Here is a 16,132-nt window from a genome sequence, read left to right on the forward strand (position 1 = left end):
AGGGCCAGCCTGGGGAACATGGCAAGATTCCGTCCCAAAGAAATCAAATCAATCAAACCAACCAACAAAGCGGCCCACGTTAGGCTTCCTTTGCTGCCTGCCATAGTATCATCAAGCTGAACCATTCTCTGTGGGGTTAGGTCAGAGGAGCAGGAGGGACTCAGATCCCTTTGAAGCCACATCTAGTGCAGCATATGGGGCCTTGAGAGTAAAGGAACAACCCAAAACACCGGGAGCATTCTCTTCTCTCTTTTATTTGCTTACACGACATTGATGATATCTTAATGCCTTTATATCCATCGATGTGTCTTCCTGTCCAAGAAGGGGAATGGACTGGTTTTATACCATGTTAGGGTGCTGAGAACCTCACAGGTATTACAATAATTTTTGTAAAATTAGTAATTCCAAATTTTGAAATGTTCTTAAATTAAGAAAGGGAAACAGAAAATCTAAGGTTTTATTAGGTAGTTGTGAAGTTCTAGGGATGCATAAGACTCAGAGTAGGGTGGATGTGAGATTTCATTGTGTGTGAACTTCACTTTGTTCGTTAAACATTGCACATATAACATCTTGTGCTCATGAGTGTGTGAACCATGTATAAACTGTTTTGTTCTCTTCACAACACTGAAGGCATTGTACGTCATTCACATGTTTCTTTCTGCAGGCCACAGACTGTACCAGACCACAGGGCTCTTATACTGAGTGATAAATAAATGAGTCTTTTGCCTACAGTGCCTGCAATCTACAAGGGAGACAGACAATACAAATCATAAGTAAACTTGGGAATGGAGAGATAGCTTCTGGACCTGAGTTGGATTCCCCCAGCATCTATGCTAAATGTCTCACACCCACCTGTAACTCCAGCCTGGGGCAATCCGCCACCCTTTTATGGCTTCTGTGGACACGGGGACACACACACACACACACACACACACACACACACACACACACACACACACACACTGAAATAACAAAGTACCTCTAAAAAGATACCAGGCTCTGAGCCTGCTGATCTCAAAGGCTTATCACTGATGCTCGTCTTTATTTCTTTAGCTTTATCTCTCGTGTGAATGATGTTTGCATCTTTATATATATCAGTGGTCCATTGAGGTCCTACTGTAGAAAAACCCATTGTATTAGCAAGTAAGAAATGAGTATCTTAGGTATTGTTTTATTAGACTCCCTCGAACCTTTGACAGTATTTTGGTACTGAAAGTTTATGGAAGGGAGCATACATGGAGACGTATGTAACGTCTTCCTTCTGCTTAAACGTGAGTGGGCACCTGCCTTATTTGCTTTAGTCACCATTTTCATACAATGCAGTTGAGCTCCATTAGCCTTTCCTCTTGCTATAATAACAATGTGAGTTATGTTTAGCCTGGAATTTTTTCTGAATTCCAGAATATTTGGCAGTAGATTGTTGAGTCTAATGTTTCTGTCTATTTTAATATTTTGCTATCTGTTAAGTTTGTAGTTGAGTATTGTTGTATATTTATGATGCTGTACACGGACAGCTCTTCTAACAGAACTTAACTTCTGGATAAGATCATTTTTTTTTCTGAAACAATGTCTTCCTGATAATTCTATGTTGTTGTTCTCTCTCCAGAATCTATATCGATTTGAGGGCACCGGCTTTTCAAATATCCCTCAACTTATAGATCACCACTTCAATACAAAGCAAGTCATCACCAAGAAGTCGGGGGTGGTTCTGCTGAATCCTATTCCAAAGGTAGGGCTGAGACCTTGTTTCTTTTATTTTTTAAAAAAGAATACTTACTTTGTTAGCATTTGTCACAGAAGAAAGCTTTTAGGGTATGTGCCAAAGTCAGGGACAAATTGCTTCTGTGAGCACCAGTAACTCCTGGCAATCTAGCTGAAATATAGACTTCCCTTAATTTTATGAAGACACATTACCTTTCTGCTCAGCGTTTGCTAGGATACAAATGGCCTAATTTGTTTTCTCTCTTTCCCAATTTATCTTGAAAGATGTGAGGATCATACTTTGAAAAGTTCTGGCAAAAGATTTGAGGATGTAGACATCAAGGAAGAGGTCTAGCATTTGGGAGTGAGTCAGAGTTTTAGTTTTGAGTGTAGGTTTACAGTGCGTTGAAAGCTTGGGACTGGTTAAAGCTTTACGTCCCTTCTCAGAAAATCTTCGCTCCCCTCTGAGGGGCCAGACCACTAGCTCAGAGCTCGCTTTAGACATTTTACCTGTGAGATCTATCGCGCACGATTCTTTGATGCACTAAGGGACTGTGAGGTCAGACTGCGCAGGGAGTGTTATGTGTTTCACACAGCACCTTAGGGACCTGGAGCACAGCGCAGCAGGGAGCCTGGTGGGCCTTTCAGCATGTTGACAGCTGGGGGAGCTGGGCTGGGAATGGCAGGGCTCTTTCTTTGAGGGCTGTGCAACATGAGCAGTGTACAAATGGGAAAGACATTGAAATTGGAGAGAGACTTGTATCCAGTTGATTGTTATAGATCAGTTCTGTGTTATCCTTCCCTTAGTGTAGACTCGTCCTAAGTTTCACTTCACACTCACTTTAGGACATATAGCTTGACAGTTTGTTCTTTTGTTTTACACCTAGATTCTCAGAATCCAAGCCCGAGCTTACCTTTAATGTCTCCATCTACACCTAGTTTCTCCAACGAGATGACAAGGGTTTTGTATTCTTATTATACACTTGAGTATGAACTTCAGTTCTTGTGTATCCTGTTAGAATCAACCTTGAGCCAGTAACATACTTTTTACCCATTAGGTTAACACAAAATAAACTGTTTTACATATAGTACTGCTTGGCTGTACAAGCTAACCAGATATCTGCACAATCTGTAGTTAGTCAGGTTCACGTTAGAGATCAAATCCATGATGGAAATTAACCCGCAGATCTGAGTCTGAGTAGGAATATATAATTTCAAATAAAATTACATCTCTCACTGCATAAAAGTTTCCATGAAGTGAACTTAGGTAGTGGATTGGATTCTCTAGCCTATTACATGGTCAGTTATTATCTTTCTGTCAGATCGCTAATGTGACAGAGCTGACCACCCATCATTTCATAGTGCGAGATATGCAAACTAGTGAGTGCTGGAGGTGCAGAAGGTTAAAGAGCTTGAGATGAAAAGCAAAGCCAATCGACATGCTAACCTGATTTAAACCTAGATTTCAAGTATGCACACGAGTATCTGTTTACTGTAAATGTTGTTCAAAGACTCCTCTTAGTCTCTTGTAAAGATAATTGAAACAGAGGTGGCAAGGACAGTTTTCAGTTATGAGTGGAACTAGTGATATGGAGTTTGTTGTGGTGGTTCCACTGTTTTATGTCTTCCTTTGAAAAGTCATTTGTCCTCTTATTACTGAATCTATTCCTTGATTTAAATTGTGTAAGAAGCTAATATATTTGGCCATATAATATGCTATAAAATATCTAATTTTCATCTTTATAGATTTTATATTTAGTCTACGTAAAGAATGCTTTAGATGCAATTTCTGTTTCCCATTTATTTTTTCCTCTTATTCATCAAAATATCATTTTATTACTGTAATGGCTAAGTGACTAAGGCAGTTTCTTATCTTTATTCCTTGCATTTAATCTCAAGTGCAGGAAAACTAGACAAGTGGAGTGGGGGAGTTGCTTGATGATGCTATTAGTGAATGGGCTCCTGCGATCAGCTCCTTGCCTGCCGAGGAGACCCTCAGCAACCCTACTCTGTCATGTGCAAATAGTGTATCCTCCTCATTCTTTTCTGCTCCTTGGTTAATCTCTAATGGTTATGAATATTCACCTTCAGATGACATCACATATTTTAATTTTTTCTTTTCCTCGTGCAGTGCAAGTGCTGTAAGATCAACGTTTTACTTAGTATCTCTGTCTCCCTGGTACCTGGAAGAGTGTTGGATAAGAGTAAGCAGTCAGCAGATGTTAAGCATTGACATTGTCAGTCAAGTCTTAGGACTTTTGAGTAGCCCCCTACCCCCATCCCATCATCTTCCTTCCCAGTGCTGGTGCTTGAGTCCACAGCCTCCTGGGTACCTAGCAGGCACTCCACCATCGAGCATTCCCTTAACCCTTGGCTGACCTCTTCCTATGCATTATCTCACGTACCCCTCCCATATTGCTATTATATATCAGGATTATTGTTACCTTTAACATCATACAGGATGATGGAAGGGGAGCTATTGCTTTAAATAGTGAAAGACCCTGACGATAGCATAGCAGATAGGGGGCAGGACTGGGACTTAGTCCCTGTTGTTAACCGTGGGTCACAGCTGTAAGGAATGTGAATGTGGATATGAGGAAAGGAAGTCTTCTACCTTGATAAGATGCTAAGTTGGAAAGTGACTTCCAGCTATTCAAACCTTTAAATCTCTATAAAAGGAAAATCAGAAAACTGGTATCAGAGAAGTGGAGTTCAAGATACAATGTAGACTTTGAGAAAGTCTACGTAAGACTTCACCCAATGCAGCATTTAAATGGCACTTCAGAAGTTAGTGTACTAGGTAAAGCTAATATTTCTTCCAATACAGCTTTTAGGGCAGAAATTCTCTGAATGGAACGCAGAGCTCCCCGTGTTCATGAATAAATGCAGGTCAGCCTGGCAGAGAGCTGTGAGTTTGCAATGGTTGCCTCCTGGCTGAACCAAGTGACTGTGGCTGTTTGCCAGACTTAAGTATGGATTGCCAAAATATTGCAGGCTTATTTTGCGAAGGTGTAATAAATTTCTTTCTCATAATGAGAAGTTGTAACTTGTCTGCAGAAGAGGCTGGCAGCTGCATGCTGGATAAGGGCAGAACAAGCTGCTCCGGTTCCCAGAGGAAGGCTACGGCGTGCAGCGCACTCTGCGTTGTTAGATGGCTCGAGCCCGCTTTACTGTCAGCTTTGGTGAGGTAGCTACCCTGCCCAGCGTCGTCACCTAAGATTTTCTTTTTATAGTGGCTTATTACATAGGGTTTGCTAGATTTAGGTCTTCTTAGTTTAGCATTTTCTGAAACCAGAGAGACTTCCTTTCCCTAAATCTGTGCCCACAGTCCTTAATTTATGAAGATGCATTGGGTGGTTTTTAAGACAATTATACATTTGAATAAATAGAATAATGGAAATACACATGGTTCAGTATTCATTCATAGATACTTACTTACTAGCCACTGTGCTCAGTGGTGTTCTGAATTGTGAGGACAGCAAGGAGTTAACAGAGAGTATGTGGATGTGGTGAAGGCCTGGGATCACACTGGGGGCCTGAGTATCATGTGGACAAGGGGATAGCTACTGCATTTCATTTCTAAAATATTTAAAATTGAGTTTTTGATGATTAAGACAGGGTCTCATATAGCACCCATTGGCATTGAGTCTCCTCCTTCCCAGTGTTAGGATGAAAGCCTTGTAGTAGCATAGCTGGCTTAGCTCAAACTGTGTGATCAAATAAGGGTTCTTAGTACAGTTTCATAGAGATGTAGAAGTAAATGTGTTCTCTGTGTGGTGATATGCAGGGGTAACAGTGAAATGTTCAACAATCGAGCAAGGACACAACTAAACCCATCAAGTAGATGATTATCCTCAGAGGATATGTGTGTGCACATGTGTGGATACCTATCTACACACACACACACACACACACACACACACACACACACACACACACACACACGTGATGCTTTAAAAAAGTCTTTATATAAAATGTTCCACAAAATAGTAGATCTCATCAGTATGCCGCAAAGCTCCTAGTAAGTGAGAGTAAGTAAGGAGCGTAGCTGGCCCTCCAGGTGAATGCACACTTCAAAGCTAGAAATACCTTTTAGATGCCTTTAGTGGTGTAGAGATACGTCTCCACTGTCAGTAGACTAAGAAAATTTAAAACCGTATCAAATGCCATTTCTATCTCGAGAATCTAAATTTAAAATAATATCTCGTTTTCTTGACGTCCATGGCAACAGATCACTGTGATCATTTGCTTTTGGAGTATGAGCTCATGAAACCGTTCTAGAAGGTTGTATGGTAGAATCTGCCAAAATCGTAAAACGTGCAGCTTTGACTCCGCAGTAATTCATAATTTATGTCCTTGTCGCTTGTGTGTATATAAATATGTTTATAAATGGCAGATAGAATGTAAAAGAAATTAGTTACACCTTCTAATGTGTTCCATTTTAAGTGTCATGTGTGGAGGTCAGGGGGACATTGTGGGAGTGAGTTCCGTCTTTCCCCGGTGTTGGTCCCGAGCTTCAGGCCCAGGTCGTCAGGCTTGGTAGCAAGTGCCTCTGCTGGCTGATTTGTCCCATTGCCTCACTCCAGTCTTTAATATCCTAAGCCTGTGAGTGTATTATTACCTCCTCAGTATTAAGACAGCTAGAGCAGTCTTGTGATGTAGCATTTGCTGTCCAGCAGTTGGTCCAGGAAGACGTTTGTTGGAGCAATGTTAAGAACAGAATTGGGCTGGACAGGTGGGTGATGTGGTGAGTTCTTGGCACACGAAGCACAAAATCCCACCTTTGGATCCCCAGCATCCATGCAAGGTGCTGAGCCCGGCACCTGTACTCCAGCTCGGGGTGGCAAGGGTGCGGTGTCTAGGGTGTACAGGCTAGACAGACATTCTCGTGTGATGAGATCAGAATCAGGGAGAGACTTGTCTCAAAAAAGAAGAGAGGAATTGGGTAAGAACCCTTGGCTACATGTTCAGTAATTACCTTCATTTCTTTAGATACTGTGTTTTCCAGGATATTTTGCTTATTGTTATTATTAACAGTTAAAAATATGTAGGCATAAAATATGATAATTAAGGGGGAAAAGAGTTCTTTTTTTAACAGAGAAAATGTTTAATATAAATATGAGGTTATACATAAAATATAAAATTAATACAGAAGAGAATAAACAGTCATGTGAATACAGTTGCCATATTTTGTGACAAAATATTTTTAATTGCCTTTTTACTTACATTTTTAAATATTATACCATTTTCCAGCTTCCCCTCCAGAACCCCGCTATCACCCCCCCTCCTGCTTCTATGAAGGTTCTCCCTCACCCACCCACCCACTTCCTCCCACATCCCTGCCCTGACATCCCCTACACCGGGGCATGGAGCCTTGACAGGACCAAGGGCCTCTCCTCCCATTGATGCCTGACAAGGCCATCCTCTGCTACCTATGCACTCCTTTTGTTCTTTTAAGATGGTGATTTGGTCCCTGGGAGCTCTGTGGGGGAGTCTGGTTGGTTGATATTGTTCTTCCTATGGGGTTGCAAACTCCTTCAGCTACCTCAGTCCTTTCTCTAACTCCTCCAATGGGGACCCTGTTCTCAGTTCAATGGTTGGCTTCGAGCATCTGCCTCTGTATTTGTCATGCTCTGGCACAGGCTTTCAGCAGACAGCTTTATCAGGTTCCTGTCACCATGTACTTCTTGGCATCAACAATAGTATCTGAGTTTGGTGGCTTGTGTGTGGGATGGATCCAAAGATGGGGCAGCCTCTGGATGGCCTTTCCTTCAGTCTCTGCTCTACACTTTGACTCCATATTTTCTTGTGTTTGTTTCTCCTTCTAAGAAGGACCACACTTTGGTTGTCCTTTTTTTTTTTCCCGGAGCTGGGGACCGAACCCAGGGCCTTGCGCTTGCTAGGCAAGCGCTCTACCACTGAGCTAAATCCCCAACCCCGGTTGTCCTTTTTCTTGAGCTTCATGTGGTCTGTGGATTGAATCTTGGGTAATTCAAGCTTTGGGGCTAATATCCACTTATCAGTGAGTAAAGACCACGTGCGTTATTTTGTGATTGGGTTACCTCACTCAGGATGGTATTTTCTAGTTCCATCCACTTGCCTATGAATGTCATGAGTCATTGTTTTTGATAGCTGAGTAATATTCCATTGTGTAGATGTACCACATTTTCTGTATCCATTCCTCTGTTGAAGGGCTTCTGGGTTCTTTCCATTTTCTGGCTATTATAAATAAGGCTGCGATGAACATAGTGGAGCACGTGTCTTTTTTATATGTTGGAGCTTCTTTTGGGTATATGCCCAAGAGAGGTATAGCTGGGTCCTCAGGTAGTTCAATGTCCAATTTTCTGAGGAACCTCCAGACTGATTTCCTGAATGGTTGTACCAGCTTGCAGTCCCACCAACAATGGAGGAGTGTTCCTCTTTCTCCACATCCTCGCCAGCATCTGTTGTCCCCTGAGTTTTTGATCTTAGCCATTCTCACTGGTGTGAGGTGAAATCTTAGGGTTGTTTTGATTTGCATTTCCCTTATGACTAAAGATGTTGAACATTTCTTTAGGTGTTTCTCAGCCATTCGGCATTCCTCAGCTGAGAATTCTTTGTTTAGCTCTGTAGCCCAGTTTTTTGTTTTTTTTTTTTTGTTTTTTTTTGTTTGTTTTTCTTTTCTTTTTTTCGGAGCTGGGGACCGAACCCAGGGCCTTGCGGTTGCTAGGCAAGCGCTCTACCTCTGAGCCAAATCCCCAACCCCTGTAGCCCAGTTTTAAAAAGGGTTATTTGATTCTCTGGAGTCTAACTTCTTGACTTCTTTGTATATATTGGATATTAGCCCCTCTATCAGATGTAGGATTGGCAAAGATCTTTTCCCAATCTGTTGGTTGCCGTTTTGTCCTATTGACAGTGTCTTTTGCCTTACAGAAACTTTGTAATTTTATGAGGTCCCGTTTGTCAATTATTGATCTTAGAGCATAAGTCATTGGTGTTCTGTTCAGGAAAATTTTCCCAGTGCCCATGTGTTCGAGTGCCCACTTTTTCTTCTATTAGTTTGAGTGTACCTGGTTTTATGTGGAGGTCCTTGATCCACTTGGACTTGTGCTTTGTACAGGGTGATAAGCATGGATCGGTCTGCATTGTTCTACCTTTGTATTTGTGACAAGGTAGGCAGTAAAGTGAAGCTAGTAATACTCTGTACAAGTTCAACTGGGTTGTCCTCCAGGTCTAGAGTAGTTGTAAGAGTGTAATCAGTTCCTAACCTACCTGTCCAAAGGGTTTAGCTGTCAAACTGGACTCTAGTAGGGCAGCTCATTTATCACTGAAGTGCTCTGAAATAGCTTTATGTTCAAGAGAAAGACATTGTTCAAATGGTTTGAGCTCATCTTCTAGAATCTATACATAAACTTTTCATAGTCCTGGTTCTAGTCCTAGATGTAAGTGAACCGAGAGGAAGTGATGGGCAGGCCCCACAGGGTCTGTTCCCTAGTCTGGTGTAGATCTTACTGATCGGCAAGGCTTCTGGGGGGACATGTGCTTCTTGGCTTTAGAAAGTAATGCAGATGGAATGAGACGACAGAGCATGGTGGCTGAGGACACTGCTAACATTGACTCCTGTCGTCACACATGCTTAGACTGTGATCACCTGTGTTCACAGAGGGGTGATGGAAGGACCAGATGCTCACAGAATAGAATATTAAACTGGGAGAAAAATCTACAAAACAGTGTTTTGGTATTTTATTTTCATAAGTTGAGTTATCTATGTGAATAAGTTTGAAACGCTTAAAGGCCATGTTCTGGAAGTAAATTATGTTACTTTGTGTTTGAAGGGATAATTTAGGGCAGCTTAAGCTTAGTTTTAATTTTTTGGTTAAAAATTATTTTTGTTATGTGAAAACTTTTCTATAAGTATATTCTATGGCACCGTTTAGTAGAACACTGTAAAGAATTGTTTGGTGACTGTGCTCAGTTTCTTTAGGGAGAAATTAGGGTGAAACCCCAGACATGCAAACTGAGGAGTCTAAATGCATAGAGTTGTATTGAAAGAAGGCGTACAAAACCGATGTGTACCGTTTTCAAGATGTCTCAGTGCCTTGTTTGTGCGTGTCAATTTGAGACATACATGAGAGGTTTTAGTAATATTTAAAAATAGCAGTATATGTTTCAGTAATCCAGAAGAGAAATAGCAGGGCCATGAGTGTTTCCTTGAGGCAGATGGACTAAGCTGCCCCCAGATAGGAAGAGGTCAGAGGTGCAGAGCAGGGATGCTGTTTGATAAAAGGACAGCATGAGTGAGGCATGGATGCCCCACGGCTCGTGAGGATGGCAAGTCAGTCAGGCAAAAGCAGGTGATCTGGAAGGTGAATCACCTGAGGAGTTCATGCAGGTCCGGTTTTGAGAGCCGTGAGTCCAGGAGTAAGGAAGAAACTTGCTGTTTCAGTGCAGGTGGATAAGCACAGCATGAATGTGACCTCAGCACAGCCCCACTGTCCAGCCTTCCCCACCAAAGTATTGAAGCTCAGAACATGTTTCGTTGCTGGAAGAATGTGACCGATGTGTAGCACATTAGACAATAGAAATCCAGTGTTCACTTGGTGTCTGGCATTAAACTTGCATAGGCTGTTCCAACTTATTATACAGTGATGTTTAAGAAGGAACAAATTAACCAGCGCCCCAGAAAATGAGCAACGATGAGTTTAATTTTTTATAGCAAAGTTGCATTAGCAGTAGTCTCAGCAGCATTGGGTATAGTTGTGCCATTGCATTTTGTGCTGTAGAGAGGAGCATAATAAGAAGTACAGCTTACTGCAGGGCGCTCCACTCAGTGGTAGACAAGTGTCGTACTTTTATAGAGCAGAATAGAAAAGTTATAAGACTCCAGATTTGTGATCGAAATATTAGCAAATCAGCTTTAAACACTAAAATTTTTAAACAAATGCCTAAATAGCAAAGGGTTATTATTGTGAAATGTATGTGATCTCATCTCAGTTGTTTTTCCACAATATTTAATATTTAGCTACAGTAGAAGAGGCCTTACATGCTCAGTAACAAGTAGCAAAATATGAAGAAAAAAATCAGGACCAAGTTTTAGAAACTCACTGAGATCTCTACGTGGTCAGTTGGAGTCACTTCAGCAGAGATTAATAGTCTATACTGTTCTACTCCTCAAATGATGAATGTATGTATTAGGACATATTCGATACTCATTCTAAGAAACACAGGAGTCCTGTGGACTAAGACAGATAAAGAAAACAGCAAAGGTTTCTGGGAGGCTGGTGAGCTGGCTCAGGGCTTAAGAGCACACATTACACAGGTCCCAAGTTCCATTCCCTGCACCCACATGGCAGTTCACAACCCGTCCTTACTGCAGTCGCAGGAGCTCCAGCAGCCTCGTCAGGTCTGTGTGGGTACAGCATGCACTGCGATCCACTTTCGCACATGCGGGCAAGCGCTCATTCATAGACAGGAAGAGCCCACTTAGGAGGGAAGGAGCCAGAGAGCACCTGGGTGCTGCCGTCCCGAGCCTCAGTCGCTCATCCTTCAGTGGGAGAGGAGGTGTCACTGAGTTGGGTGCCCGGTACTGGGAATTGGGCACGGTGATAAGAATGGGACTGTAACAGGACAGCACCTGTCCTGACCTGTCCTGTCCTTCCTGGCTTTGGCCTCTTCAGTCACAGAACTAAGCCCTTCTTAGACTGATTCCTCTCTCTGTCCCAGAAGCTGCAGCCCAAGAAAGCTCGTAGGTGCAGCCCTCTGAGGGTGAGGGGCTCCTCTCTTCATGGTCACTTGTAAGTGTTACTTGTAAGTGCCTGACTCTCCTGCTGGCTAAGGAGGTTTTGAGAGCAACAGGAAGTCTTACTTGTTTTCAGGAGCCTCACAGAATCTATCACATAGGAGACCATAAATATTTGAAGCTGGGTGGTTTTTGTTTTTGTTTCTTAGATAATATAGAAATTTAACAAATTTTGAAAAAAATAACAGAGGTACAAACGTTTGCATATACATTATGGTAAAATGTGGCAGTTTTAGCTTTTATTTTCCAAGGAGGGTCCCTGTTGATGTCTGGTTTGTAAACTGCTATATGCTGTAGCATGTGGCTGAGAATACCTACTATATAAGCTCCACAAAATATCATAAACTTAAGATATTATGTCATTTTTATTTTTAAATTTAATTCTTTTTTCTTAATATGAATTTTGAAGATGATAATGTTTCAAAGTGTCTGAAAGGTGGACACTGATTAGATTATGAAAGAAATGGTTTTGAAATAATTAGCATATGCTTAGCTTCAGTTTTATTCATATAACAGTTTAGTTCTTATGTTACCATTTTATTTTTTACTTTATATTGGAAGTTATGTGGAGTCGGGCATGTAGCTCAGTGGTAAGTGCTTACCTGGCAAGCCCAAGGCCCTCAGTCCTATATCTATCACTGGGGAAAACAAAACCCCTTTTCATAATGATACAGTTACAGCCCTCGTAGAAACAAGTATCCATTTTTAAGTACCAAAAAAAATGTTTGTCGCCTTCTTATTAACCTTCTTATCACTTTAGACTACTGTAACCTATATTTTAGCTTAATAAAATTTATCTGACAATTTAACTGATGTTTTTCTCTAATAGTAAAGTCAGGAAAATTCCTTATTTGCAAATCTTGTCCTGTACCAACCTATTTCAGAAGGGAAAAGATGATAGCGTACAAGATAGGCAAGCTTACTCTATTGTGGAAAAGAGACACTGGTATTTTATATTACTACATTCATGTTCGCCTTCTACCTGGCTCTCGGAGAGAACTTGTCCCAAATCCTCTTTTTCAAAGACTAATAAATATGCATGTTAAAAACTTAATGGCATTGAAATAATGGAGTTTAAATTAGAAAGACCATGGGCATTGGAAAGATAACTGAGAATTATTTTTTAATGGAAAGCTTCATCCATATATATTTATATGGAAAAAAACTGTTTTTTCTTCTGTTACTGTGTAACAAATTGCATTTATTAAACAGAACAGAGAGTTGACAACACTGTTAAAGTGAGCTATGATATCTTTGTCACCTAATCTCAGTGGGGACCAGCTGTCCTGATGAAAGCAGAGTCAGCATCAGCCGATGCCAGGTGTCACTTCTAGCACGTCCTTTAGGAATAGATGTCCATATGTCAGCCATGGCCCTTTTTGATACCAGGCACATCTCTCGCTCAACTCAAAAGGCAGAATTATCAAATACATTTTAGTGGTGTTATTTCCTGTTTAAATAAATCCTTTAAAGTCATTAAACAATTAAATCATTAAACATGCAAATGACTAAATCCACATTTGTTGGAAAATATGGGGATCTTTTCTTTTCCTGCATGTCTGAGGTGTTTGGTGTATGTGTGTGTGGTGCATGCACTTCCTGTGAGGGTGTCAGGTGCCATCTACCTCCGCCCCACCTTGTCCCCTTGCAACTGCCTTCACTGAACCCTGTGACATTCACAAGGAGCAGAGAGCCTCAGTTTTGGTTTTGGAGAATCTCTGTTTCCAGAATTGTCAGGTAACCAATCTGAGCTTTAGCGTGTCTGACTTTGAGGTCATCCGTTAGAGCAGCCGTAGATGCAGGAAGTGAGGTTAGAAGTGACATGTGATTGTTATTTTATGTGAAAGAGTTTGATCTTTGTATGGAGGGTGATAGAAAGCTCTGAAAGGTTTTATTCTGCTAAGAATTAATCAAGTTTGTATTTTGTACAAGTAATTGTGGCTTTGTTGTAGAAGCCAGTCAGTGTATTGATGACCAGTGATAGATGGGAATGATGAAATGAGACATAAAATGATCAGTTTGGGACTTAGATAATGTTGGGTGCTACAGAGATAAATTTGTGACCCCCTAGCTTAGTTATCTGTGAAGTCTGTCAGACTTGACCGCCATCACCCTGCCTTATTACTGTCCCGGCCCCACTGCAGGCCCACAGATTGAGGAACTTTGGGAGCGAGTGATGCTGAAAGCCTTAATGCCTTGTGGTGGACAGTCCTGATGCCCACTAATGCTGAAGGGCCATCCATGCAAACTGACCTGGTGAAAGGAATAAGCTCTCCCCGCCTGTGAGACAGATCTCTTCATTACCCGGGCTCCGTGGTTCAGACAGCCCGAGTGTAGCAAGACTGCATGCATTTAACCTTGGAGAGCCAGGGAGTGGGGCGGGAATCAGAGACTCTATCAGAGGATAGCCTGGTAGGTATTGGAGGTATAAACGATGACCTCTTTAAACTTTAATCATCTCACAGTATCCTAATGATCAAGGATCAGTGAAGCAGAAATACCTATTTTATGGCTTTTTGAAGAAGTTGATATTCCAAAATTGATTTTCACAGTCTTATGAGAATTTTAGAGAAAGACTTAAAATAGTATTCTGCATGAGGATTATGGTTTTTTGCTTTTTCTTTTTCCATCTTGGGAGTTGTATGTTTGCTGTAGTCATTCTGTTTTAGGGCAGAATATACAGAAACTTTAAGAATTAGACACTTAAATATTTTTTAAATATTTGATATATTTTTGGCTGATCAAGAAAGCCAAACTGAACATTCTTTCTTCATTGAAATGCTCCCCATGTCTATACACTATATACATGTGTATACAGTATACACTCTGAGCAGACTTAAACTCTCCTGTCCAACATACTCCACTTTCGCAATGATACACTTTCCGAATTCCCAAAGGCTCTTGTCAGTCAGAATGGTGTCAGTCTTGCCTCCTCGTAAGCTCTGTTAGTGTCAGTGAGGGAGAGCATGCATAGAACATGTTGACCACTTCTGTGTTCGCTTACCACTGCTATGAGCATGTCCATGTACTGCCTTCTCCTCCTGTGTCTAGACATGGAAGGTGTGGCCACTACATTCCTTAGCATTTGCTCTTCCGTCAGTGTCTGTGGAATGAGGTAACTGAACTGATACTCAATGCACTGGCCGTGTGCACAGAGTGATGGCTGTGGTAATCCAGCATTGCAGTGGATGTTTTCCAGGAAGGAATTGTGAGCTCCAGCACAGACTTCAGCACTGATGCTCCGCAGGTGAAGGCTTGTCCCTCCGCGGTGACATAATATTGTCACAGTTGCTGCTTTCTCAGAGGTCCTACTGGCACCTCGCTATCTGCATCCTTCAAATCTCTCTCAGCTTCTGCTCTAGCCCGTCTTAAAAATCTGTTTAATTCTTAATTGAGTTGAGTTTTGACTACAATCTGGACAGTTGATTCATATAATTTTAGTTGTGAAATATATGCAAGGTAGTAAATTAGCTTTTGTCACCTTGTGACAGAAAAATTTTTGACATGACAGTCCTTCTTAGCAGCTTCTTCAGTAGATCAGGTAGACTAGTCTTTCAAAGCCGTATGGAACTCCCAAGTTAAGAGCAGAGGAAATATTGGAGTTATCCATCTGGAGTCTGTCAGAAACATTTGACTTCAGATACTTGAGAGTTTTAATAGCAGAATCAAGGTCACAGAGGATCAGAAGACAAATGGGAGAATAAGAATCCATTTTCCAGTCGTTCTACATCTGCTAAAATGCATCCTTCTAAAAATGGTATAATTTTAACCTAGCCAAGGAGGCTGCTCTAGGGAAGCGAGCACACATGTACACATGCATGCACACATGCACGCGTGCACACACACACACACACACACACACACACACACACCTGCATTCCCACGTTCATTCTCTGTTCTGTCACCTTCTCTATGCATCTGCCCCCCCTTCCTCTCCCCTTTTTGACTTCTCCCCTCTCCTTACTTTCGTTGTTGTTGTTGTTGTTGTTGTTGTTGTTGTTGTGATCAGCAAGGATTCATTAATCACCTATTGTATACAGCTGTGCAGCTAATAGCTCTTTCCCAGGCTGTGGACAGCTAGAGTTTGTAGAGGGAGAACTCTAGAGAACACCACAAGGGAAATGAGGGTTTGCTCAGTCACAAAAACTATTCGACTGTTCACATAGATAGCGACTAAAAAAGTGTGAAAATGTGCATGAGAAGTATAACATCCCAGAAGTATAATGTGGAATAGAATCCACCACTACAACTCGGCACTGGTGGGTACCATTGACGTGTGCTTGGGGATTAAAATAAAAAATGAACACAGTGGAGAAGTGACTAAGCAGTGAAAATATAGGAGGCTAGGATCTGAAACGTTCTTATCCCAAGACGTAACTAAATGCTTGATCTTTTCGTTATACTTAAAAACCAGAAGTGTAACAAATTCCTTTTAACTGAGAGGATGTGGGGGAACTAGAGTGGAGGATCATGGAAAGTCAGGTAGAAGGGGAATTACCTTTCAACTGTGGGAAAGTGTTTGGTAATGCAATAATCGAGATACCTAGTACATTAGAAATTGCTTAAAACTGTGTATACATAGAAAATAAAGAAGAAAGTAAAATGCAATCATCACAAACTTGTAGACATAGAAACAAGACTTTCAAATCAAAA

At 41.3% G+C, this 16,132-nt stretch overlaps 1 protein-coding gene across 10 annotated transcripts in view; it reads left to right on the forward strand.

The window, feature by feature from the left end:
- The window catches only part of Fer (FER tyrosine kinase), a 308,103-nt gene that overhangs the window by 141,771 nt on the left and 150,200 nt on the right, over positions 1–16,132 (forward strand). For all 10 annotated transcript variants that reach the window (XM_087565632.1, XM_087565634.1, NM_001395758.1 and 7 more), the window contains 1 exon segment: positions 1,607–1,729. In XM_087565632.1, coding sequence (XP_087421758.1) covers positions 1,607–1,729 — 123 coding nt within the window.

This window comes from Rattus norvegicus, chromosome 9 (assembly GCF_021556685.1).
Source record: "Rattus norvegicus strain SHRSP/BbbUtx chromosome 9, alternate assembly SHRSP_T2T, whole genome shotgun sequence".
Classification (NCBI taxonomy): Eukaryota; Metazoa; Chordata; class Mammalia; order Rodentia; family Muridae; genus Rattus; species Rattus norvegicus.